Source organism: Pristiophorus japonicus, chromosome 17, assembly GCF_044704955.1.
Source record: "Pristiophorus japonicus isolate sPriJap1 chromosome 17, sPriJap1.hap1, whole genome shotgun sequence".
Classification (NCBI taxonomy): Eukaryota; Metazoa; Chordata; class Chondrichthyes; family Pristiophoridae; genus Pristiophorus; species Pristiophorus japonicus.
The window spans coordinates 106,937,167-106,961,808 of record NC_091993.1 but is presented as its reverse complement, the minus strand read 5'-3'; the positions used below and the strand labels follow the sequence as shown (position 1 = coordinate 106,961,808).

The following is a 24,642-nucleotide window of genomic DNA, read 5'->3' as shown; positions in this document are numbered from 1 at the left end:
CGAGCCGATTTTGTAAGTAGGAGGGGGCGGGTACAATTTAAATGAGTTTTTTTCGTACCGGCAACCCTGTGCGTGGGCGTTGGAGCGTTCGCGCACGCGCAGTGTGAAGGAAACATTGGCACTCGGCCATTTTAAAAAGTGCTGCAGAAAAAGTGAAAATTTGTTTATTGAACCCTTGCAAAGGCTTGTATTTTAATTTTCTTGATATTTCTGTGTGTGAGGGTGAGGGAGTGCATTCTGTAATTAAAGATAGACTGTGATAAACGGGACACATGCACTTGTTTGAGACTATTCAAATTCTTTGTAGCTGTTCAGGAGCAAATCATGTGGAAACTTGGGGCCATAGAAACCAGAGTTTAAACACAAGCCCCCGATTTTGCAAAAACAGGGTTGTACTGGCCCAAAGTATGGGTACACCTGCACCCGTAGATCAGGGGGTGAGCCGCATCCCACTGCAATTTGTGATAGAAGCCGAGCCCCCTATTTCGAATAGATTACAGGCATAGAGAAAGCTTGGCCAGAAAGAAACCTGACTGGAGGAGTGGGGGGGATCCAAAATCTGGCACGGGATCACTGGCAATTTGGATCCAGCAGGTAGTCTCCCTTGAAGGAGAAATGCAGCACTGGCCAAATCCCAAGAGTGGAAAAAGTTCAACGCTTCGAAGATGATGAAAATTATGCAAAGAAATGCAAGCCTCAGAAAATGCTTAGAAACACAATTTTGGCAAAAATGTTCCCTAAATTCCCGAGACACATGCTAGGGACTAATATGGGCAAATAAGTTGTCCTGCTGACGACTGTCATGAAGAAAATTAGGATGCTACCTGGCCCACTGAGAATTTCCAACATTGGCTCTTTATGTCTCAGAGTTCCAGCATCTGCAGTATTTTGCGTTTTCAAATAGTTTTAATAGGGCTTGCTCTTTGCACTGTGCCATGGAGTGGCAGGGTGAAGGATCATACTGGTCAAGCTCCTGTGCATGGAGACATAAAATAATGGTCAAAACACCCTGGGCTCCTCTTATATTTCTTCACTTAGTAGGTACCTGAATGATAGCATTGGAATCAACCTTTATACTAGAGCAAGTGAGTGACATAGAGGAGCTAAGGAATGAAGAACGCCACCTTATAGAGGGACAAGTTATTAGAAAATGCAGTTATTTCAGTGAATAAATGCAAATATACATTGGGCTTTTCTTGACACTTATTTTCTATTAATGCCAAACAAAGGTGGCAATTTGCTTCGTTTCTGCAGGGTTGGAGATGTAAGAGTATATCATATACAATATATATTGTCATGCTAGGTTAAGATGTGTGACCTGAGGGTGTCAATTGGAGAGTTTCCGACTATGAAATGCAATTCAATGTAATGCTGCTGTATCAATACATATCCAGGTTTCTTCTGTGTGTACAACTATTTTATATGGTTTCTCAAATGAAATGTAATAAATGGCTTATTCAGTTATCAACCATACAGAAATATGATGTTGAGTGTCGATAAAAATTATATCTAGAGTTTTTTCTAAGTGTTACACTTCAATATAAAAAATCTCAAATCGCAATCCTTCTGTTGTTAAAAAAAAAAACTTTTGACTGTTAGAGTTTACTGGTCCCAACACTGCCTGTGCTCCTGGTCAGCTATTCTCTGATCCCAGCGACCCTGTTTATTTGTTCTTGAGCTAGCCCTGGTTGTCCTGTCAGACAGAGGACATTGACGGCTGGATTTTCGGGTGGTTTGCGACCAGTTTTTCGCCTCGTATTGACCAAACGCGAAAAAAAAAATCGAGTGCTCAGCTGTTTTTCGCCCGGTCGCAATCCTCAGCTCGGTTTTTGTGGCAGCGCTTCGAAACAGCACCGGGGAGAGCTGCGCCGGGGTGTAATGACTCGCATTGCGACACCGACCCGACCCGTACACCGAGCCCCGGTGCCCGCGGTCCCGCATCCAGCCCTGCCTGCAGCGGTAAGTTAAATAAACTGCAAAAAAGGTAAGTTAAAGTTTTAATGTTTTTATATTTTTGCAGCCATTTGTTAAGTAAGGGTGTTAGCAATGCTTTTTTTAAAAAAAAAATTCCCCTCCCAAGGCCTCTCTCGGAGCGCTCCCGGTCCCGTACTAACCTTGGCGAGGATCCCGTTTTTGCGCCACGAAAATAGCCCAACGCCTCCCTTTGCGCTGTGCCCTTGGCGCAGACCCCAAATGCCGAAAGTTAGGCAATTAATCGGTAACGTTAATTGGGCGGTAATTTTCCCACCCCACCTCCACTTTCGCCCCGAAACGGAGAACGCGGAAAATCCAACCGTTTGGGCGAACCACATAACGTGAATCAGAGTCATGTGGAGGCCAGTCAAGGAGAGGTAGCAGGTTCCCTTTCTGGAAAGGGAGGGTTAGTGAACCAGTTGGTTTTTTACTGGTGCCAGACCACAAATTAGATGATTTAATGAATTAAATCTCATAACTTGCCATGGTAGGATTTTAACATTCCCTTTTATAACACCGTCCGTTAGCACCGTTGCTCGGCGACTAACGGGCGGCAAAGGCCTAACATCGGTGTTAAGCGGCGTCCACAGCTTGGGAGAAATTCGGTAGACTCTTTTTGGTAGAGGCGCCAAGAGGTGACCCACGTGGTGACATCATCCAGCATGCAACGCTGCCTTGGCGCTGCTCCCGCGATATTTGGTTTGTACGGCAAGGCCTAAAGGCAAGGCCTGGGAAAAGTGGAGGGAACATTGCGGTGCTCAGGTGTATTCGCCCAGAGATCAAGGGAGGTTTTTTTCTTTATTCATTTCATCTGGTTTTCATTAGTTATAACAGTGGGGAAGTTTGTGTGTCGGTCGGTGAAGTTTGAGGTATTTTTTCTTTCATCCCTTTTCTTCCTGTTTTTCAGCAAGCATGGCGGCAGCCTCCCGTTGTGAAATTGAGCTCCTGCCCGATGATGAGTGTGCAACACCACTTTTTAAGTGCTGCTCTCTCATCTTTGAGCGTTAAAACTGAATTTGGCAGTTTGAGCCTGCACCCAACGCCTGGCGGTAAAATCAGCACTCGGGCAGTGACACCGCCTCAAAAACAGCAGTACCGAATTTTGACACCTTCGTCCATTACTATAACTACCCTACCCTTGTCCCATCATTTTTATCTCCAACTATTTGGAAATATGCTGTGATTCCCAGAAAAACTACACAACTCAGGCCATCTGTGCACTTAGAGGCACTTTTGGAAATACTCTGGTGGCCAGCACATCGCATGTGGGTTATTTAACTAGAAACCAAGTATAACTGCACGTTGGTGCAGTGAAGGAGCAGCTTGGCTACAGACAGGAGAAGGGAAGAGTTTTGATCTCCCCTCTCTGCCCAAGTTCCCAGTCTCTTCTGTGTCACTGTGGGAAGTCACCAAGTTTAATAGCTTCCCCACAAAATGGAGGAAAATCAATGGAGGAGAAATTTATTATCGCTGCGTTTGGAGGTGGTAACTTTTGAAAGCTGAGAAATGTAGCACCAGGCACTAATGTTTCCCCGTTCTCAAAAAATACTCTTTTTAGCACTTCAGGAAGGAAGTGGAGCGCTAAATCAAGCACACCCTTCTTGGAGTGCTAAAGGACGCGGGCAGGGAGGAAACCTCAGTAATGCTGCACACTGGGCCCTTCCCTCCCTCATGCAATTTAAAATAGACCTACCTCAAGTAGAGTGCCGGGCTGAATGATCGCGGGCAGGAACCCGCGAAGAAAGGTAAGTTTGTTTTACTTACCTTGGCCACCTCGCCTTTAATCATGGCCCTGGTAATGGCCGGCCACCCAATCCACGCCTCTTGCAGCTGCCAGTGTTTTTGCCCGCAGGGGGGCGAAAGTGAATTTCGGGTCCGCGTGCTAATGGGGCGATGTGATCAGCAATGACGTCACGATCTCCAGGCGCAGGAGCGTAGCACCGCCACTAAACTCCCGCCCAATATGGCCGGAGTCGACATCAGCGCGCACACAGTCGCAAAGGCATTTGCGTTCCATTAGCGTGCCCCCGGGGAAGTAGCTGGAGGCACAAATGCACACAATTTCTAGCCCCGTTGCTAAGTTGCGTCGTTGAATCCCCAGTAGCTAACTGAACAGCAGCATTGCTAAAGGCCTGGTCGCAAATTTCCAGCTGTGTAGCCTGAGAAAACTTTGTAGTGAGAAAATAAAGTGGGGCAAACACAATGACGAAATACACATTCCACCTCCACATAAACAGCGAAGTACCTATTATAATCAAAATGTTACAAAAACGTTTATGTGCTGTTATCTTTCCATTGAAAAGCCCTAAGTCAACATTGCCTATGGACTTTGCCACATTAATTGTGTCCACACCTGGTAAGTTCTGCCCTGTCTCGTTTTTAACAGGATTTTCTTATAAATGTGACAGTTTGGCCACCAGGTGAAGCTGTGGAGCAAGGATCTGGATTTCCATCACAACATCAACAGCTTGTATTTATATAGTGCCTTTATTGTAGTAATACATCCCAAGACGCTTCACAGAAGTATTATAAGACAAAAAAATGACACAGCCATATAAGGAGAAATTAGGGCAGATGACGAGGTAGGTTTTAAGGAGCATCTTAAAAGGAGGAAAGAGGCGGAGAGGTTTAGGGAGGGAATTCCAGAGCTTACAGCCTAGGCAACAGATGGCACAGCTACCAGTGGTTGAGCGATTATAATCAGGGATACTCAAGAGGGCAGAATTAGAGGAGCACAGATATCTCGGAGGATTGTTGGGCTGGAGGAGATTACAGAGATAGGGAGGGGCGTGGCCATGGAGACACAACTCCTCCAGCAGCATATTAGTGGGAATTCTAACTACCCCCACCCGGCGGGAACGAAGCTAATATTGTATCGGGAGAATTACTGTCACACACCCACCGCCAAACTAACAGCTCAGTTTTTATAGGTGTTTAAGGTGCTTGCTAGAAGTAGGTGGTGCTTTATGACTACATACAAATTGGGGTTCCGGGATGACACATTAGGACCTCCAATACGATTTGACTGCTTGGGAACGGAAGTTCCACCCAGCACTGGACCTGCTGAGTAAAACCGAGCGAGATTGGTTTCTAAGGGCCATTGGAGTCTGTATTTAAAGGGCCACTCACCTCCAAGCACTCAGATCATAGATATCTGTTTGCTATTGCATCTTTTGGATCTTGACAGGTGAACTTGCTTTAGAGATGGCTCCATTTATTTTGCTTACACACCCTCAATAAACACACTGCTTGTAATGGATGTCTTTAATCTGTTTGCATGAAAAGAAGGAGGAACAAACAGCAGGAGCAACAGTGCCACAAGGTACATCAGATGGGTCTCTTAGAAGCTGATGGGTGAGGTGGGGTGGGGGGCGGGGGTTACTAGAAGATGGGTTATGCCCAGCCCATAGGGACTACAGGCCCACAGTGATGTTTTTAAATATATCGAAAAAACAATACATGAGGAGGCTACGCTTCTCCAGGAAGGCTGTTGCAGACATCGTCTCTTCCTGCATCAAAACCTACTGCCTGCTGGGCCAGGTGGCCAGGCTTTATCAGTGGCAGTGAAAGTGACCACGGTCTTTAACTTCTCTTCAGGATCTTTCCTGGGTGCTGCAGGAAACACTTGGCACATCTCTTCCAACAATCTGCTGTTCATAAGTGTATCAAGCAGATCACCAATGCCCTCTTTGCCAGGGCCAATAGTTCCATATCCTTCCCAATGGGCATCTATAGTCAGAATGAAACGGCTCTGGGATTTGCAGTGGTGTCCCGTATTCTGCATAACCTTGCTAGACAGAGAGGGCTACATTTGGAGGAGGCATAACAAGATAGAATCATAGAAACTTACCGCTCAGAAGGAGGCCATTTGGCCCGTCGTGCCTGAAAGATGGTCTTTGAAAGAGCAGTCGCGTTTAGTCTCGCACCCCAGCTTTTTGAGGAACCCTGTAAGTTCCTCAAGTACCTGGCCAACTCCCTTTAAAAATGATTTATGGAATCAGCTTCCATCACCTTTACAGGTAAAATGTTCCAGATCCCGACAACTCAGTGAAAACAATTCTCCTCATCTCTCCCTCTAGATCTTTTGCCAATGATTTTAAATCTATGACCTCTGGCTATTGACCCACTTACCAGAAGGAATAGGTTTTCTCTATCTACGCTATCTAAACCTCTCATCATCGTGATAACCTCTGTTAGGTCACCGCTTAACCTTCTCTGTTCCAAGGAGAACAGTCCTAACTTTTCCAACCTCTCCTCAGAACTGAAGCCCCTCATCCCTGGGAACATCCTGGGAAACCTCCTCTGTACCCTTTCTAAAGCCCTTACATCTTACCTGAATTATGGTGCACAGGAGCAGCAGTCCTTATTGGATGAGGAAGACCAGGAGGAAGGAGAGGAAGCAGAAGAGGGAGGGCCATTACAACACCTTACAGCCAGGGGATGACATAATTGCTCATCACATTGTGTGACCTGCTTTATTCCCCTGAAGTGTTACACAATCCTCCTTAGAACATCCTCCTTGTCCTCACCTCTTCCATGAGGACCTCCAGAGAGGCATCAGAATACCCATTTCTCACAATTTTGCAGCAGTATAACACTGCAATCTCCAAGGTGTGAATGCAACCTCCCTTTAAGAGCTGCGTTTGCACTTTAAAAAGACTTCCAGAAGCTCACTGGAAGTATCACCCTGCAGCCCTCCAGTCAGGTGTAAATGAGGCCCAGCAGTTAAAATCGACCCAGTATCACACCGACGACACCGGGCAGGTTGCCGCTCGCTCTGCCTGAAGGCTGGTGCTAGTTAATATTCCCCTATCGTTTTTCTGGAAATTATTTTTTTCCTCTGATACGAGTTAATGTTTAACGGTGGTAGTCCTGAATTCTGCACCATTTTCTGTTTGTTTGTAATAGGGACAAGTACTTTTCTGGGCCGTAAATTGAGGCAGAAGCAGTTTTCCACTTAAAATTTATCCTCTGAATTTTCATAAGCTTCCCACGATCACGTACCACCAAGTCCACACCCATCTAATTAACAACTATCAGTGCTGCAGTCCCAATTTTCTTTTTAACTTTCACGATGCATTCGAGGTAAGTTAGAATGGGAAATACTAATCACAGCAGTTACTGTTTGAATTAGGAAGGAAACTAACTCAAGCATGCTGCTGCTCATAAGGATGAGGTCATGTAAGTTCTGAAATATTGCTAATCACCAGTACCCAGACAATAATCTATCCTGGCAATCTAAAGCTGCTAATTTGTTAGCTACCTAAGGAGTTACTCCTTTAGTAATTGCACCAATTTGCCATTTCAGACTCTGATCACTGCTATAATTAATACTCAGCATCCCAATAAGGCTGATTTACAGTGATACACTATATTTCTGGTGCATCCCTGTCTAATTTGTTAAGTAACTGCCCCTCCATGGCCTCGCCTCTCCCTATCGCTGTAATCTCTACCAGCCCCACAACCTCCCACCCCCCAAAATGTCTGCGCTCCTCTAATTCTGCCCTCTTAAGCATCCCTGATTATAATCACTCAACCATTGGTGGCTGTGCCTTCTGTTGCCTAGGCCCCAAGCTCTGGAATGCCTTACCTAAACCTCTCCGCCTCTTTACCTCTCTTTCCTCCTTCAAGACGCTCCTTAAAACATGCCTCTTTGACCAAGCTGATGGTCACCTGCGATAATTTCTACTTATGCAGCTCGGTATCAAATCTTTGTCCCATAATACACATGTGAAGCACCTTGCGACGTTTCACTACGTTAAAGGGGCTATATAAATACAAGTTGTTGTTGTAGTATTCATTATTTTCTATTCAACCGCTAGATAACTCTGATTACATTCACTCATATCTATTCAGTGGCTCCAGGTCCTGCAATGCCTCAATTTTAAAATGTGTATACTTGTTTTCAAATCCCTCCACTGCCTTGCCCCTCCTTATCTCTGTAGCCTCCTCCAGCCCTACAAGCTTTAGAGATCTCTGGGCTCCTCCAATTCTGGCCTCTTGCTCATAGGTTAAGGAAAACAAAGCGACATGCATACAAGTAACGTAAGCATAGAATTAGCTTAGATGTCAGGAGGTTTTTCACTGGAATAGTTCAGAAGGGAGCTAGACAAGTTCCTGGAGGAGGCTGACATCTCTACAAAAGGTAGGTGGAATGTTGGGTAATGATAGTTGTCATTGTTATCTCCTGGAACTTAATTTTGACAGCCTTCGAGGATTAAATAAGTTCCTATAATCCTTCTTTTCTTGAATTGACTTACTTTTTTTGCATTTCCCAGTAAATTACATTGCTGCTTGTGAATGAGGAGTATTGGGGAAAGAGGGGGGAGGTGGGGGGGGGGGGGGGAGTCATTGTTACGTATGTTACGTATTGTTAAGTTATTGTTACGTATGTAATTATGTAATACTTGCCACCAGAGGGCGCGACTGTTGGAGTCCTAATGGTCACCTGCACACAAGTGCAGGGCCAGTATAAAAGTTTGGCTGCCATGTTGTTTAGGCACCCTGGAGTTGTAATAAAGAAGACTAAGGTCACACTATAAGTTTAGCTCACAGTACTCAGCCTCGTGGAGTTCTTCCAGACATGATAATTGGAGACGAGTAACAGAATACAAATCTTCGTGCAACCATAGCTGCCATTGGAATATTAGAGAGATTCATAGAGGGTGATGATTGGGAAGCCTTCGTCGAGCATCTCGATTAGTATTTCATGGCCAACGAGCTGGAAGGAGACACTAACGTGGTCAAGCGCAGGGCAGTTCTCCTCACCGTCTGTGGGCCTAAAATATACAGCCTCATCAAGAATCTGCTCGCATCGACAAAAACCAACGGAGAAGGAATATGCAGAGTTGTGCACGCTGGTTCAGGACCACCTCAAGCCGAAAGAGAGTATCCTCATGGCCAGGTATCGTTTTTACACGCACCATCACTCCAGGGGCCAGGACGTGGAGGATTATGTCGCCGATCTGAGACACCTCGCGGGACCTTGCGATTTTGGAGCTGCGTTGGGGGAAATGCTGTGGGACATTTTTGTGCTGGGCATCAGCCATGAGATCATTCTTCGAAAGCTGCTGGCTGCCAAAATCCTAGACCTGAGCAGGGCCATCGCGATGGCCCAGGCATGCATGGCCACGGATGATAACACCAAATAGATATCTGCTCAACATCGAAGCTCATCGGCAAGTACTGTGCATGAAATGACGTTGCTAGCAGGCCGAACTGCATATGGCACGGTCTATACATCTGCAGCTGCAAGACCTGTGATGACTCAGAGTCCGCCATCGGGGGTGAATGTGAATCCACTAGCACCGTGTTGGCACTGCGGGGGTAATCATCGGGCCCATCAATGTCAATTCAAGCACCGTGTGTGCAAAGGCTGCACAACAATGATGCACCTCCAGCGAATATGCAAATGTGCTGCGACATAACATGTGGCAGAGGATGATTGATCCGGCGTGGATCACACAGCACCGGCAACTCAACTCGAGGAAGAAGTGTATGGGGTACATACCTTCACCACCAAGAGCCCTCCTATAATGCTGAAAGTCAAATTAAATGGAGTTCCTGCATCCATGTAGTTGGACACGGGTGCGAGTCAGTCAATAATGAGCCAGAAGGCTTTTACATAGAAACATAGAAAATAGCAGGAGTAGGCCATTCGAGCCTGCACCGCCATTCAATGAGGTCATGGCTGAACATGCAACTTCAGTACCCCATTCCTGCTTTCTCGCCATACCCCTTGATCCCCCTAGTAGTAAGGACTTCATCTAACTCCTTTTTGAATATATTTAGTGAATTGGCCTCAACAATTTTCTGTGGTAGAGAATTCCACAGGTTCACCACTCTCTGGGTGAAGAAGTTTCTCCTCATCTCGGTCCTAAATGGCTTACCCCTTATCCTTAGACTGTGACCCCTGGTTCTGGACTTCCCCTACATTGGGAACATTCTTCCTGCATCTAACCTGTCTAAACCCGTCAGAATTTTAAAAGTTTCTATGAGGTCCCCTCTCATTCTTCTGAACTCCAGTGAATACAAGCCCAGTTGATCCAGTCTTTCTTGATAGGTCAGTCCCGCCATCCCGGGAATCAGTCTGGTGAACCTTCGCTGCACTCCCTCAATAGCAAGAATGTCCTTCCTCAGGTTAGGAGACCAAAACTGTACACAATACTCCAGGTGTGGCCTCACCAAGGCCCTGTACAACTGTAGCAACACCTCCCTGTCCCTGTACTCAAATCCCCTCGCTATGAAGGCCAACATGCCATTTGCTTTCTTAACCGCCTGCTGTACCTGCATGCCAACCTTCAATGACTGATGTACCATGACACCCAGGTCTCGTTGCACCTCCCCTTTTCCTAATCTGTCACCATTCAGATAATAGTCTGTCTCTCTGTTTTTACCACCAAAGTGGATAATCTCACATTTATCCACATTATACTGCATCTGCCATGTATTTGCCCACTCACCTAATCTGTCCAAGTCACCCTGCAGCCTCTTAGCGTCCTCCTCACAGCTCACACCGCCACTCAGTTTAGTGTCATCCGCAAACTTGGAGATATTACACTCTATTCCTTCATCCAAATCGTTAATGTATATTGTAAAGAGCTGCGGTCCCACCACTGAGCCCTGCGGCACCCCACTAGTAACTGCCTGCCATTCTGAAAAGGACCCGTTTATCCCAACTCTCTGCTTCCTGTCTGCCAACCAGTTCTCTATCTACGTCAGCACATTACCCCCAATACCATGCGCTTTGATTTTGTACACCAATCTCTTGTGCGGGACCTTGTCAAAAGCCTTTTGAAAGTCCAAATACACCACATCCACTGGTTCTCCCTTGCCCACTCTACTAGTTACATCCTCAAAAAATTCCAGAAGATTCATCAAGCATGATTTCCCTTTCATAAATCCATGCTGACTCGGTCCGATTCTGTCACTGCTTTCCAAATGGGCTGCTATTTCATCCTTATTGATTGATTCCAACATTTTCCCTACTACTGATGTCAGGCTAACCAGTCTATAATTACCCGCTTTCTCTCTCTCTCCTTTTTTAACAAGTGGCGTTACATTAGCTACCCTCCAGTCCATAGGAATTGATCCAGAATCGATAGATTGTTGGAAAATGATCACCAATGCATCCACTATTTCTAGGGCCACTGCCTTAAGTACTCTGGGATGCAGACTATCAGGACCCGGGGATTTATTGACCTTTAATCCCATCAATTTCCCTAACACAATTTCCCGCCTAATAAGGATATCTTTCAGTTCCTCATTCTCAGTCGGCCCACTGTCCCCTTTACATTCGGAAGGTTATTTGTATCTTCCGAAGTATTGGTTCACTTGGTCTGCCATTTCTTTGTTCCCCATTATAAATTCACCTGAATCCGACTGCAAGGGACCTACGTTTGTCTTCACTAATCTTTTTCTCTTCACATATTTATAGAAGTTTTTGCAGTCAGTTTTTATGTTCCCTGCAAGCTTCCTCTCGTACTCTATTTTCCCCTTCTTAATTAAACCCTTAGTCCTCTTCTGTTGAATTCTAAATTTCTCCCAGTCCTCAGGTTTGTTGCTTTTTCTAGACAATTTATATGGCTCTTCCTTTGTTTTAACACTATTCTTAATTTCCATTGTTAGCCACGGTTGAGCCACCTTCCCAGTTTTATTTTTACTCCAGACAGGGATATACAATTGCTGAAGTTCATCCATGTGATCTTTAAATGTTTGCCATTGCTTATCCACCGTCAACCCTTTATGTATCCTCTGCCAGTCTATTCTAGCCAATTCACGCCTCATACCGTCGAAGTTACCTTTCCCCAAGTTCAGGACCCTAGTTTCCAAATTAACTTTGTCACTCTCCATCTTAATAAGGAATTCTACCATATTATGGTCACTTTTCCCCAAAGGGCCTCGCACAACAAGATTGCTAATTAGTCCCTTCTCATTACACATCACCCAGTATAGGATGGCCAACTCTCTGGTTGGTTCCTCGACATATTGGTCTAGAAAACCATCCCTAATACACTTCAGGAAATCCTCCTCCACTGCATTGCTACCAGTTAGGTTAGCCCAATCTATATGTAGATTAAAGTCGCACATGATTACTGCTGTACCTTTATTGCACACATCCCTTATTTCTTGTTTGATGCTGTCCCCAACCTCACCAGTACTATTTGGTGGTCTATGCACAACTGCCACTAGCATTTTCTGCCCTTTGGAATTCCGCAGTGACGGGTGACCTCTCGTTCTCAAAAGCATCCATGACCAGTAGCAAGTCTGCAGGCTGCGCCATTTCAATCCCAGTGGTGGGTAATGGTAGCCGGCAGTTTTCAGTGCCTGATCTGTGGCGGATAACATAGTCATATGCAGATAATGTTAGTGCCCATCTTTGGATGCGGGACGACGCATTGGTGTTTATACCTTTGCTCTCTGAAAACAGTGAAAGGGGCAGCTTGTGGTCAGTTTCAAGCTCAAACCGAATTCGAAATAACTATTAGTGCATTTTCTTAACCCTATATACACATGCTAATGGCTGCTTCTCAACCATACTATAGGCTCTCTCAGCCTTAGACAGACTTCTGGACGCGTATGCAACCGGTTGGAGGTTGTCCAATACTTTTGCTTGCAGTAACACACAGCCGACCCCGTACGATGAGGTGTCACAAGCTCACACTAAACGTTTACATGGGTCATAATGTTCAAGTAACTTATTTGAACATAGCAGGTTCCTGGCCTTCTCAAAGGCTGTGTCTTGAGATTTGCCCCAAACTCAGTCATCACCCTTACGTAGCAACATGTGCAAAGACTCTAACAATGTGCTCAACCCGGGTAGAAAGTTAACAAAATAGTTGAGGAGTCCTAGGAACGAACGCAGCTCCATCACATTCTGTGGTCTGGGTGCATTCTTGATGTCCTCTGTCTTTCAGTCCGTGGGCCTGATGCTGTCTGCTGCAATCTTTCTCCCCAAAAATTCGATCTTTGGTGCCAAGAAAACACATTTGGAGCATTTCAGCCTGAGTCCCACTCTGTCTAGGCGACTTAGAACCTCTTCCAGGTTGTATAGGTGTTCGATGGTATCACTACCGGTGATTAGGATGTCGTCTTGAAACACAACGGTGCGTGGAAAAGATTTCAGCAAACTCTCCATGTTTCTCTGGAAAATGACTGCAGCCGAGCGAATCCCAGAAGAGCACCTGTGGTATATAAACAGTCCTTTGAGAGTGTTGATGCACATCAGTCTTTTTGAAGATTCAGCCAGCTCCTGTGTCATGTAGGCGGAGGTTAGGTCCAATTTGGTGAATGACTTCCCCCTCCCCCCCCCCCCCCCTCCCCGCCCGCTAATGTTGCGAACAGGTCATCCGTCTTGGGCAGAGGTTACTGGTCCTGTAGTGAGACTTGGTTAATCGTTACCTTGTAGTCTCTGCAGATTCTGACCATGCCATCGCTTTTCAACACTGGAACAATTGGACTGGCTCATTCATTGAACTCGACTGACGTTATGATTCCTTCACGTTGGAGTCTGTCCAGTTCGATCTCGACCTTCTCCCTCATCATGTACGGAACTACCCGAGCCTTGTGATGGACGGACCGTGCATCGGGGCCTAGATGGATCTGTACATTAGCGCCTGTGAAGTTGCCGATGTCTGGTTCGAATAGTGAAGGAAACTTGCTCAACACTTGAGCACAAAAGGCGCCATCCACTGAAGATAGTGCTTTGATGTTGTTCCAATTCCATCTAATCTTTTCTAGCCAGCTTCTGTCGAACAACGTTGGGCCATTGCCTGGAACAATCCACAATGATAGGTCATGCACAGTTCCATCTTACGATACCTTCACTGCCGCGCTTCCAATGACTGGTATGAGCTTTTTAGTGTAGCTACACAGCTTTGCATTAATCGGGCTTAGTTTGGGCCTTTGTGCCTCATTGCCCCACAGTTTCTCAAATAGCACATAGATTGGGCTAACCAAACTGGAAGCAATACAGTGGAGGAGGATTTCCTGGAGTGCATAAGGGATGATTTTCTAGACCAATATGTAGAGGAACCAACTAGGGGGGAGGCCATCTTAGGCTGGGTGTTGTGTAATGAGAGAGGATTAATTAGCAATCTCGTTGTGCGAGGCCCCTTGGGGAAGAGTGACCATAATATGGTGGAATTCTGCATTAGGATGGAGAATGAAACAGTTAATTCAGAGACCATGGTCCAGAACTTAAAGAAGAGTAACTTTGAAGGTATGAGGCGTGAATTGGCTAGGATAGATTGGCGAATGATACTTAAGGGGTTGACTGTGGATGGGCAATGGTAGACATTTAGAGACCGCATGGATGAACTACAACAATTATACATTCCTGTCTGGCGTAAAAATAAAAAAGGGAAGGTGGCTCAACCGTGGCTATCAAGGGAAATCAGGGATAGCATTAAAGCCAAGGAAGTGGCATACAAATTGGCCAGAAATAGCAGCGAACCCGGGGACTGGGAGAAATTTAGAACTCAGCAGAGGAGGACAAAGGGTTTGATTAGGGCAGGGAAAATGGAGTACGAGAAGAAGCTTGCAGGGAATATTAAGACGGATTGCAAAAGTTTCTATAGATATGTAAAGAGAAAAAGGTTAGTAAAGACAAACGTAGGTCCCCTGCAGTCAGAATCAGGGGAAGTCATAACGGGGAACAAAGAAATGGCGGACCAATTGAACAAGTACTTTGGTTCGGTATTCACTGAGGAGGACACAAACAACCTTCCGGATATAAAAGGGGTCGGAGAGTCTAGTAAGGAAGAGGAACTGAGGGAAATCCTTATTAGTTGGGAAATTGTGTTGGGGAAATTGATGGGATTGAAGGCCGATAAATCCCCAGGGCCTGATGGACTGCATCCCAGAGTACTTAAGGAGGTGGCCTTGGAAATAGTGGATGCATTGACAGTCATTTTCCAACATTCCATTGACTCTGGATCAGTTCCTATGGAGTGGAGGGTAGCCAATGTAACCCCATTTTTTAAAAAAGGAGGGAGAGAGAAAACAGGGAATTATAGACCGGTCAGCCTGACATCAGTAGTGGATAAAATGATGGAATCAATTATTAAGGATGTCATAGCAGTGCATTTGGAAAGAGGTAATATGATAGGTCCAAGTCAGCATGGATTTGTGAAAGGGAAATCATGCTTGACAAATCTTCTGGAATTTTTTGAGGATGTTTCCAGTAGAGTGGACAAGGGAGAACCAGTTGATGTGGTATATTTGGACTTTCAGAAGGCTTTCGACAAGGTCCCACACAAGAGATTAATGTGCAAAGTTAAAGCACATGGGATTGGGGGTAGTGTGCTGACATGGATTGAGAACTAGTTGTCAGACAGGAAGCAAAGAGTAGGAGTAAATGGGGACTTTTCAGAACGGCAGGCAGTGACTAGTGGGGTACCGCAAGGTTCTGTGCTGGGGCCCCAGCTGTTTAAACTGTACATTAATGATTTAGACGAGGGGATTAAATGTAGTATCTCCAAATTTGCGGATGACACTAAGTTGGGTGGCAGTGTGAGCTGCGAGGAGGATGCTATGAGGCTGCAGAGTGACTTGGATAGCTTAGGTGAGTGGGCAAATGCATGGCAGATGAAGTATAATGTGGATAAATGTGAGGTTATCCATTTTGGGGGCAAAAACACGAAGGCAGAATATTATCTGAATGGCGACAGACTAGAAAAAGGGGAGGTGCAACGAGACCTGGATGTCATGGTTTATCAGTCACTGAAAGTGGGCACGCAGGTACAGCAGGCGGTAAAGAAGGCAAATGGTATGTTGGCCTTCATAGCTAGGGGATTTGAATATAGGAGCAGGGAGGTCTTACTGCAGTTGTACAGGGCCTTAGTGAGGGCTCACCTGGAATATTGTGTTCAGTTTTGGTCTCCTATTCTGAAGAAGGCCGTTCTTGCTATTGAGGGAGTGCAGCGAAGGTTCAGCAGACTGATTCCCGGAATGGCTGGACTGTCATATGAGGAGAGACTGGATCAACTGGGCCTTTATTCACTGGTGTTTAGATGGATGAGAGGGGATCTCATAGAAACATATAAGATTCTGACGGGACTGGACAGTTTAGATGCAGGAAGAATGTTCTCGATGTTGGGGAAGTCCAGAACCAAGGGACACAGTCTTAGGATAAGGGGTAGGCCATTTAGGATTGAGATGAGGAGAAACTTCTTCACTCAGAGAGTTGTTGACTTGTGGAATTCCCTGCCGCAGAGAGTTGTTGATGCCAGTTCATTGGATGTATTCAAGAGGGAGTTAGATATGGCCCTTACGGTAAAGGGGATCAAGGAGTATGGAGAGAAAGCAGGAAAGGGGTACTGAAGGAATGATCAGCCAAGATGTTATTGAATGCCGGTGCAGGCTCGCAGGGCCAAATGGCCTACTCCTGCACTTATTTTCTATGTTTCTATGTCACGGCTCGCCAGATGGACCTGGACCAGCCAGATCCTGTGCAATCATTAGTAGAGTTGCGTCCTAAATGGGAATTGGTCAGCCGTTCCCAGGGAAATGCAAGATGAAATTAAACCGTTTCACCAACGCAAAGATGAAATATCCATTCAGTCGGATTGTCTCTTATGGGGTAATTGCATGGTTTTGCCAAAAAAAGGCAGGGAAACGTTTATACGCGACCTACACAGTACCCACCCAGGCATCGTCATGAAGAAGGCAATTGCCAGGTCGCATGTTTGCTGGCCCGGCATCAACTCGAACTTGGAGTCATGCGTGCATCAGTGCAACACTTGCTCGCAACTGAGCAATGCATCAAGGGAGGCTCCACTGAGTCTGTGGTCATGGCCCTCCAAACCGTGGTCCAGGATCCACGTAGATTTTGCCGGCCCCTTTCTAGGAAAGATATTTTTAGTAGTAGTGGACGCTTACTCCAAATGGATTGAATGTATAATCATGTCATCCAGCACATTCACAGCCACCATTGAAAGTCTTCGGGCCATGTTCGCCACCCATGGCTTGCCCGACGTCCTTGTCAGTGACAATGGACTGTGTTTCACCAGCTCGGAATTCAATGAGTTTATGACCAGCAATGGCATCAAGCATGTCAGGTCTGCTCCGTTTAAGCCCGTGTCTAATGGTCAAGTGGAGCGGGCCGTCCAAACAATCAAGCACAGCATGAAACGCATGCCGGATGGCTCCCTGCAGATCCGCTTGTCTCGCATTTTGTTCAGTTACCGGACGCGATCCCACTCGCTCACCGGGGTTCCCCCGGCAGAATTGTTAATGAAGCCAGCCCTCAAAACCAGGCTCTCCCTAGTCTATCCGGATCTTAATGATCACGTGGAAACCCGGCGACACCGGCAGAACATGTACGATCACGCGGCTGTTTCACTTGACAATGATGTTAATGACCCTGTGTTTGTCCTGAATTATGGTCATGGTCCCAAGTGGGTTGCTGGCACTGTTTTGGCCAAGGAAGGAAATAGGGTGTTTATAATCAAACTGATAAATGGCCAAACATGCAGAAAGCATTTAGATCAGACCAAATTGTGATTTACTGACAACCAGGAATGACTTGAAGAGAACATCACCATCGACGATCCACCAACACACACCCAACCAGCAATCGACCTCGCTGTCAATCACAAGGGTGAACCCACCTTTCCTGACAGTCTGATCAGACCAGCCGCGGTGCAGTACAGCAATGGTCCGACCAACTCACGCACGCCAGGGTTTGAACTTGGACGATCAACCAGGGAGCGAAGGGCTCCGGATCGCCTCAACTTGTAAATAACTTGTACCGAAGACTTTGAGGGGGAGTGATGTTATGTATGCAACTATGTAATACTTGCCACCAGAGGGCGTGACTGTTGGAGTCCTAATGGTCACCTGCACACACATGCAGGGCCAGTGTAAAAGGTTGGCTGCCATGTTGTTTAGGCACTCTGCAGTTGTATTAAAGAAGACAACTAAGGTCACACTAAGTTTAGCTCACAGTACTCGGCCTCATGGAGTTCTTCTAGACATAATAGATATAGCATAGCTGAATGAGAGAGTTTCAATGGACCAGATAGTCTCTTTCTGGCCATCATCTCTGTACGTTTGGTATGGTTGTTGAAAATGAGAGCTGTAGATTCCACCATCCCAGGTGCCAGCTGTGGCACATCCTCGGAGACTGTCCTGAGCATTAATGGAGGTGTGCTGTTCCTCAAACATCCTTCTTTTCAGGTGAGCCTGAAACCTTCTCTTTGGCTTGTGTTTGGGTAGGTGGCACATGCTCACCCACGCCCCACTCTTCTAGCTTCCTCGTACTCTGTAAATCACCCAGTTTCACATATACACTAACACTATCTAATACCCCTCGGTAAAAATATCCAAGCTAGTGCATTGTAGTGAAAAAGCAAGTGATTCAGATGTAGAATCTTGCATTACTAACTCTTCACAGATAATGAAGAAGTTCCGATTTCCTCCTGATTATCTTTCTTATTCTCTGGCTCTCCCGTTGTTGCAGGAAAAGAGGGTACAAGCTAAGAATGGATGGGGATTACCTCTTGGGATTCAGGAGGCAGAGAAAGATAGGGAGCTTGTGGTTGTATGCTGCTTCATAGAGATGCCACCAAAAATTGTGTATGTGAAATTGACAATGTGCCCCCAACCACATCATCTCCCACAGCAAGGGAAGAATGCCGAACAGCTCCACGTTGTCGGTGCCCCTTACTCTGCCCTGCCTCTCGCAGGTATTGTGTGATAGTTTTCCCTGCAACAAGACTGAGTGAATTAAGTGAAGGCTACATGGGATTTGTGCCGGAGATTCTATAATGGATACGCGAATGTGCTGACTGGAAATTCGTGTGGACTGGAAATTCGTGTGGACTCCACTCTGCAGAGCAGCAGCAGTGCAACATTGGTGCAAATCTGATGTGGAAATTGGGGCTGTTTGGTTTGCAAATATTTTACATTCCTTTTGTATAGCTCTTCTTCACAATAGAGAATGTCTGGCACCCTTCGTAGCTTCTTTGAAGAGACTACCCGCACCTACCTGCTACCCTTCACCCTAAGTTCCAAAGCTCATGTTTGGCAGCCACATCCTCCCCAACCCTCTCCTCTCCACTTCACCATTGTCGCAACTGCCGCTTGCGATACTGATGCACCCTCACCCCCCCCAACTGTTTTCTCTCCCAGGCTGTTTCTCACTTCTATTCCCCTTGAAAGTGCTGTTCTGGCCCTTGAAGCCGAGTGGGCTAGACATCAATACTTGAGTTCCCCACATTGTTTCCCTGACTTCAGCTGATTCTGGGCCACCATCGCCATTTCCGCTGTGAACCCTGGTCCAATATTCTGACTCTCTAATGATTTTCCTTTAATCTGTCTGCTCATTCTTCACTTCAACCTGCTTTATTTCCCATCCCCAGATCCAAACTCTAACCATGCTCCACCTTTTCTCTTACCCACTCTGTCACCTTCCTATACATTCAACTGGCTCCATTGCCGTATTGCTCCATTGGCCCTGATGCAAAAATTGATGTAAAAATTGACCCCACCCATTAAGCCTACTTCATGTGAGGATTGTACCTTGGTCTTGACTCCTTGGGAGGGGTCAATTTTTACTTTGGCCGATGCCGTAAAATGGGTGATAGTGAATTGTCTGCCCATTATGCATCCTTCCCGATTTTGCCTTCCATTGACTTAAACAGGAAAAGAATATTATGCGTGGTGTATAATGGGTGGCTAATTCTATATTGACCATTTTACATCATTGTCCAAAGATGACATGGCCTCTTCCTCTTGTGTAATGCTGTGGGAGATTGATTAGTGATTTCTGAATTTAAAGCAAAAATGCATTTATACCTTATGTATTGGAAATCAAAGTAGTTTAGGGTCTTGCCTTAGATAAAGCACCAATAAGCAGTCTATGCATCTTCTGATTAGAAGTGTGCTTATACTGTCCAATATTAAACTGTACAAGGCATAACTCAGGTGTGCAATGATAGTATCCCCTTATGATCTGAACTGTATATTTGTGCCATTCATGCGTGCTTCCTCAATCTTTCCGAAGGCAGACCGAACATAGACGTGGCAAGACGAGGTCAGATACGAAGAGTTAAGCTGTTTTAATTTACAGGGCAATAAGTTATGATCAGATTAATTTATTTCAATCATCATTACAATTTGTTTTTACACAATAATGTAAAATAATGAGAATACTATGCTTTCCCACATCAATGCAACATCTGGCTTGGTTTAAGTAAAATACATCTTTTAACAATCCCCTGCATTCGAACCACCTTGCAGCCTTTCCTGGGCTGCACTGCCTTTGCAGCATTCTGTTTTTATAAAGCTGACTTACTGTCTTCCTATGTATTTTTTTTCCCCAGCCAGAAAGGAAGAAAGGATAAGGATATTGTGGGTATGAGATGTTTATCAATTACCAAGACAAGCAAATGAATTGTGTATTGCTTACATTTGTACAGGAAAGCAACTTTCGCAATCAACCATCTTATGTCTGGGGAGTGATTTTAATCCTACGCCCCACCCAGTGGAGACTGGGTAGGTAGGCAGTTAAAAAGCCCAGAGTTACTTACCTGCCTTGGAGCTGCCACTTCCCAAAGCACAAAACCACCACAAGATGCCCCAGAACGCAATCTGATCACTGACATTGTATCAGTGGGCAGCCTCTAGGCCATGCAATTTTCCACCAATTCCCAACAACTTCTCATACAGCTTGCAAGATTTAAATGAGGCCTGGGTGATGAAATCATCCGGATGTCACTCCACCGCAGGTGAGTTGGAAGTTACCCCACCAGAAAGATTTCCCACTGGAAATTCACCAGCAGTTAACATCCAGGTCCAGATGGGGTTTTTGTTCGGGGTAACTAGTTGTACCAAGTCTCCCTTCTGCGCATTCGTCTCCCGACACTGAAGCAAGAGTTAGGACAAATATCACCGACACCGCCGCCCCAGCGCAATTCCTACTAACCCTTTTCTGCGCATGCATCCAACACCACGTTGCCTCCACTGAGCAGCCGAATGCATCCGTCGAGCCTCCCACATCGCCGAACGGACCCCGAACCTCCCACAGCACCAGGGAGAACGGGCGGCGTGGAAAGGGAGAAGTGGGAAGAGATGGGGCGGGGTGGGGGCGTGAGGAGGAGTGAGAGCCTGGTTGGGGGGGGCAGTAGGGGAAGGAAAGCAAGACACAGGTGGGGGTGTGGAATCGGAGGAGAGAGAGGGAACTCAGAGAAGATGGATCACGTTACATAGATGACCTAGAGGAGGGGACAGAGTGTAGTGCAACAAAATTTGCAGATGGCACTAAGATTAGTGGGAAAGCGGGTTGTGTAGAGGACTCAGAGAGACTACAAGGAGATTTGGATAGGTTAAGCGAATGGGCTAAGGTTTGGCAGATGGAATACAATGTCGGAAAGTGTGAGGTCATCCATCTTGGGGAAAAAAAAACAGTAAAAGGGAATATTATTTGAATGGGGAGAAATTACAACATGCTGTGGTGCAGAGAGACCTGGGGGTCCTTGTGCATGAATCCCAAAAGGTTAGTTTGCAGGTGCAGCAGATAATCAGGAAGGCAAATGGAATGTTGGCCTTCATTGCGAAAGGGATGGAGTACAAAAGCAGGGAGGTGTTGCTGCAACTGTATAAGGTATTGGTAAGGCCGCACCTGGAGTACTGCGTGCAGTTTTGGTCACCTTACTTAAGGAAGGATATACTAGCTTTGGAAGGGGTACAGAGACGATTCACTAGGCTGATTCGAGAAATGAGGGGGTTACCTTATGATGATAGATTGAGTAGACTGGGTCTTTATTCCTTGGAGTTCAGAAGGATGAGGGGTGATCTTATAGAAACAATTAAAATCATGAAAGGGATAGACAAGATAGAGGCAGAGAGGTTGTTTCCATTGGTGGGGGAGACTAGAATTAGGGGGCACAGCCTCAAAATACGGAGGAGCCAATTTAAAACCGAGTTGAGAAAGAATTTCTTCTCCCAGAGGGTTGTGAATCTGTGGAATTCTCTTCCCAAGGAAGCAGTTGAGGCTGGCTCATTGAATGTTTTCAAGTCAAAGATAGATAGATTTTTAAGCAATAAGGGAATTAAGGATTACGGGTAGAGGGCGGGTAAGTGGAGCTGAGTCCACGACCAGATCAGCCATGATCTTATTGAATGGCGGAGCAGGCTCGAGGGGCTAGATGGCCTACTCCTGTTCCTAATTCTTATGTTCTTATGTTCTTCCAACCCCCTGGTGTGTGCAAGCTCGGTGCATGTGCATGTGCATGTGTTGAGGAAATCTGGAAGTCACGACATTGTCACTATTCACTTCATAACCAATAAACCTGTTAACAATCCGCACACAATGCCCCATCTATGGGGGAGGGGAGGGTAAGGTTTTGCACTTGGGCAAGGGACTTCGGCTGTGGGAGGCAGCACATGCGCTAGGGTAATGGACTTCGGCTGGAACTTTGAGGCTTTTGGGGAGATTTATCCTCTGGCTTCTGAAGTCAAAATAATCGAATTACAAATTGGAAAGTCACTCAGAACTTGGGCTGGGCGGTTCTAGAGGAACTTCAGGGTGCGGTTTATCCTCCAAGGGGACCAATCAGCAATAGGTTATGCGAAAATGGAGAGCCAATCAGAGAAACGGCTGTCTTTCAGTTAGTACAAATAGACACAGCCATTTCTTTTCCCCAATTCACTTTGCTTTAAAAACCCAACATTTCAAAATAGCCTTTTCTTCCCCAAAAAATAATTTCTGCGGAAAATGGTTAAAAAATCCTAAAATGCAAGTTAGACACAAGTCTATTTAAAAAAATATATGAATTCCAAAACTGAGATTTACTGCATCTCAAATTATGTGAATTGAGTCAATTTGGCATTTGTTGGAACACAGAAGTTTTCAGAGGATATAATTATGAAAAGCAACATTTCGGAAATTTAAAATCGTTCAATTGCTTGCAGAATTAGTTCGTACATTCTAAGGATTTCTATTTCCTTGTCGAGAATATCTTGTTCTGCTTTGATGTTAATTTCTTTCTTTCCAACGATTTGGCGTCCCAGTACAACAATTTCTTTCACCAACTCTTTTATTGAGATTTTCGAAGCATCTGCTGTATTAAGAATCAGAAATGATTACTTACAGTTTGGGATTTTTGTCTTCTCACCTGTGCCTAAAGCATCGCCTGTGCACAACAATGCGGGGAAAATGGGGCGGGGGCTGATTGCAGAGCTAAGATGGAGCCCAATGGTTTTGTTTGATAATTGGGTGCTGGAGACATGTGCCTCATTGGCATCTGTGCAGGGATGCTGCAGAAAGGTCAAGAGCCAAAGCAGCAGCAAATATCCTCGGTCTCTCACGATTGTAAAATGAATGCCTCATGCCCACTGCCAGTAAATCAGCATTCAGCTGCAGTGTATGTGTTAAACATGTGGTCCATCTATAGGTTTTCATGCTGGAGCATGTATGGTCATGTTTAATGACACCTCTGATTTATGGGAAATCTGCCATTCAAAAAACAACTAGTATTTATATAGCGCCTTTAACCTAGTAAAACATCCCAAGGTTCTTCGCAGGGGTATTATCAGATAAAACATTTGACACCAAGCCACTTAAGGAGAATTTATGTGAAAATAAGGACCAAAAGCTTAGTCAAAAAGGTAGATTTTAAGGAGCGTCTTAAAGGAGGAAAGAGAGGTAGAGGTGGAAAAAAAACCTAGAGTGCTGTCTTGTGCTTGTTGTTCACAGGGAAAGAAATGTTCCTGCTTGATGTGGCATAAAAGATACAGTCAGCTCTTTTGTGCAGTGATGCACTGTAGATTGACGGATGTTGCTGATGTCCCCACCGGCCCCTTGGAGATATTCTGGGGCAAGAACGTTCAATGCAGCTCTCGCCTTCGCTGTAAATGGCAGTGTGGCACTTGCACATGAGTAAGGTTAATGGTCCTTTTGCACATATTGGGCAACTAGTGTATTGGAGCCTCCAACAACAATGCTCATCCATATGCCCAATTAACTCCTTTGTGGCTGACAGATTCAGTTGGTGGAGTAGTGGCAGGTAGGAACCCTCCTTCTGCAATTAGACTGCACTTTCTTCCCATCCAAAAGTTCTACCTGGTCCTCCTATAAGTAATGCGTGTCTTATGGGACTCCCAATGGAACACCTATTGCACTAAAGGGAATATTGAGAGCAGAGAACTGTGAGTAACTCTGCAGCTCTCCTAAAAAGCTCCTGCACAAAGTCCTGCCCAAACACACCAATAAACCTTTACATTTTGTTCTCCTAACGGCTCAGAAGTCAATTGGTCACTCACAATCTGAGGCAGTGACTGTCTTTTTAAGCATCGTTGGATTTGAGATACAGCCTAGCAAATGAGAACACCGAGTTTTTTTAAGCACAATTATCAACTGATGTGACGAATTTCCACGATTCTATAGAAAGTATAATGAATAAAGAAATATGAACCATGTATAAACACTGATGGGACGGGTTGATTGATTGTAGAATACACAAACCACTGTTGCTTACAGCAGCAACTTTCAAACTCTTCAGTGTGCGATACCCTCCACAGATCCCTAATTTGCCTTACTTTAAAAAGTAGGGCTGAATTTTTCTTTGCTTTGATTTTGTCATCCAAAAGTTCTTCCTGGTCCTTCTACAAGTTATCATCATAGGTGGTCCCTTGAAACGAGGATGACTTGCTTTCACGCCAAAA

The 24,642-nt window shown here is 45.5% G+C and overlaps 1 protein-coding gene across 14 annotated transcripts in view; it reads right to left on the bottom strand.

The window, feature by feature from the left end:
- Positions 1-24,642, bottom strand: part of LOC139227881 (zona pellucida sperm-binding protein 3 receptor-like) — a 265,290-nt gene that overhangs the window by 3,303 nt on the left and 237,345 nt on the right. For 13 of the 14 annotated variants that reach the window (XM_070858981.1, XM_070858986.1, XM_070858982.1 and 10 more), the window contains one exon: positions 20,132-23,039. The exons of the other annotated variant lie outside the window; for it this stretch is intronic. In XM_070858981.1, coding sequence (XP_070715082.1) covers positions 22,867-23,039 — 173 coding nt within the window. In that variant the 3' untranslated portion in view covers positions 20,132-22,866. Of the gene's footprint in view, positions 1-20,131; positions 23,040-24,642 lie in introns of those variants that run through there. 14 annotated transcript variants of the gene reach the window in all.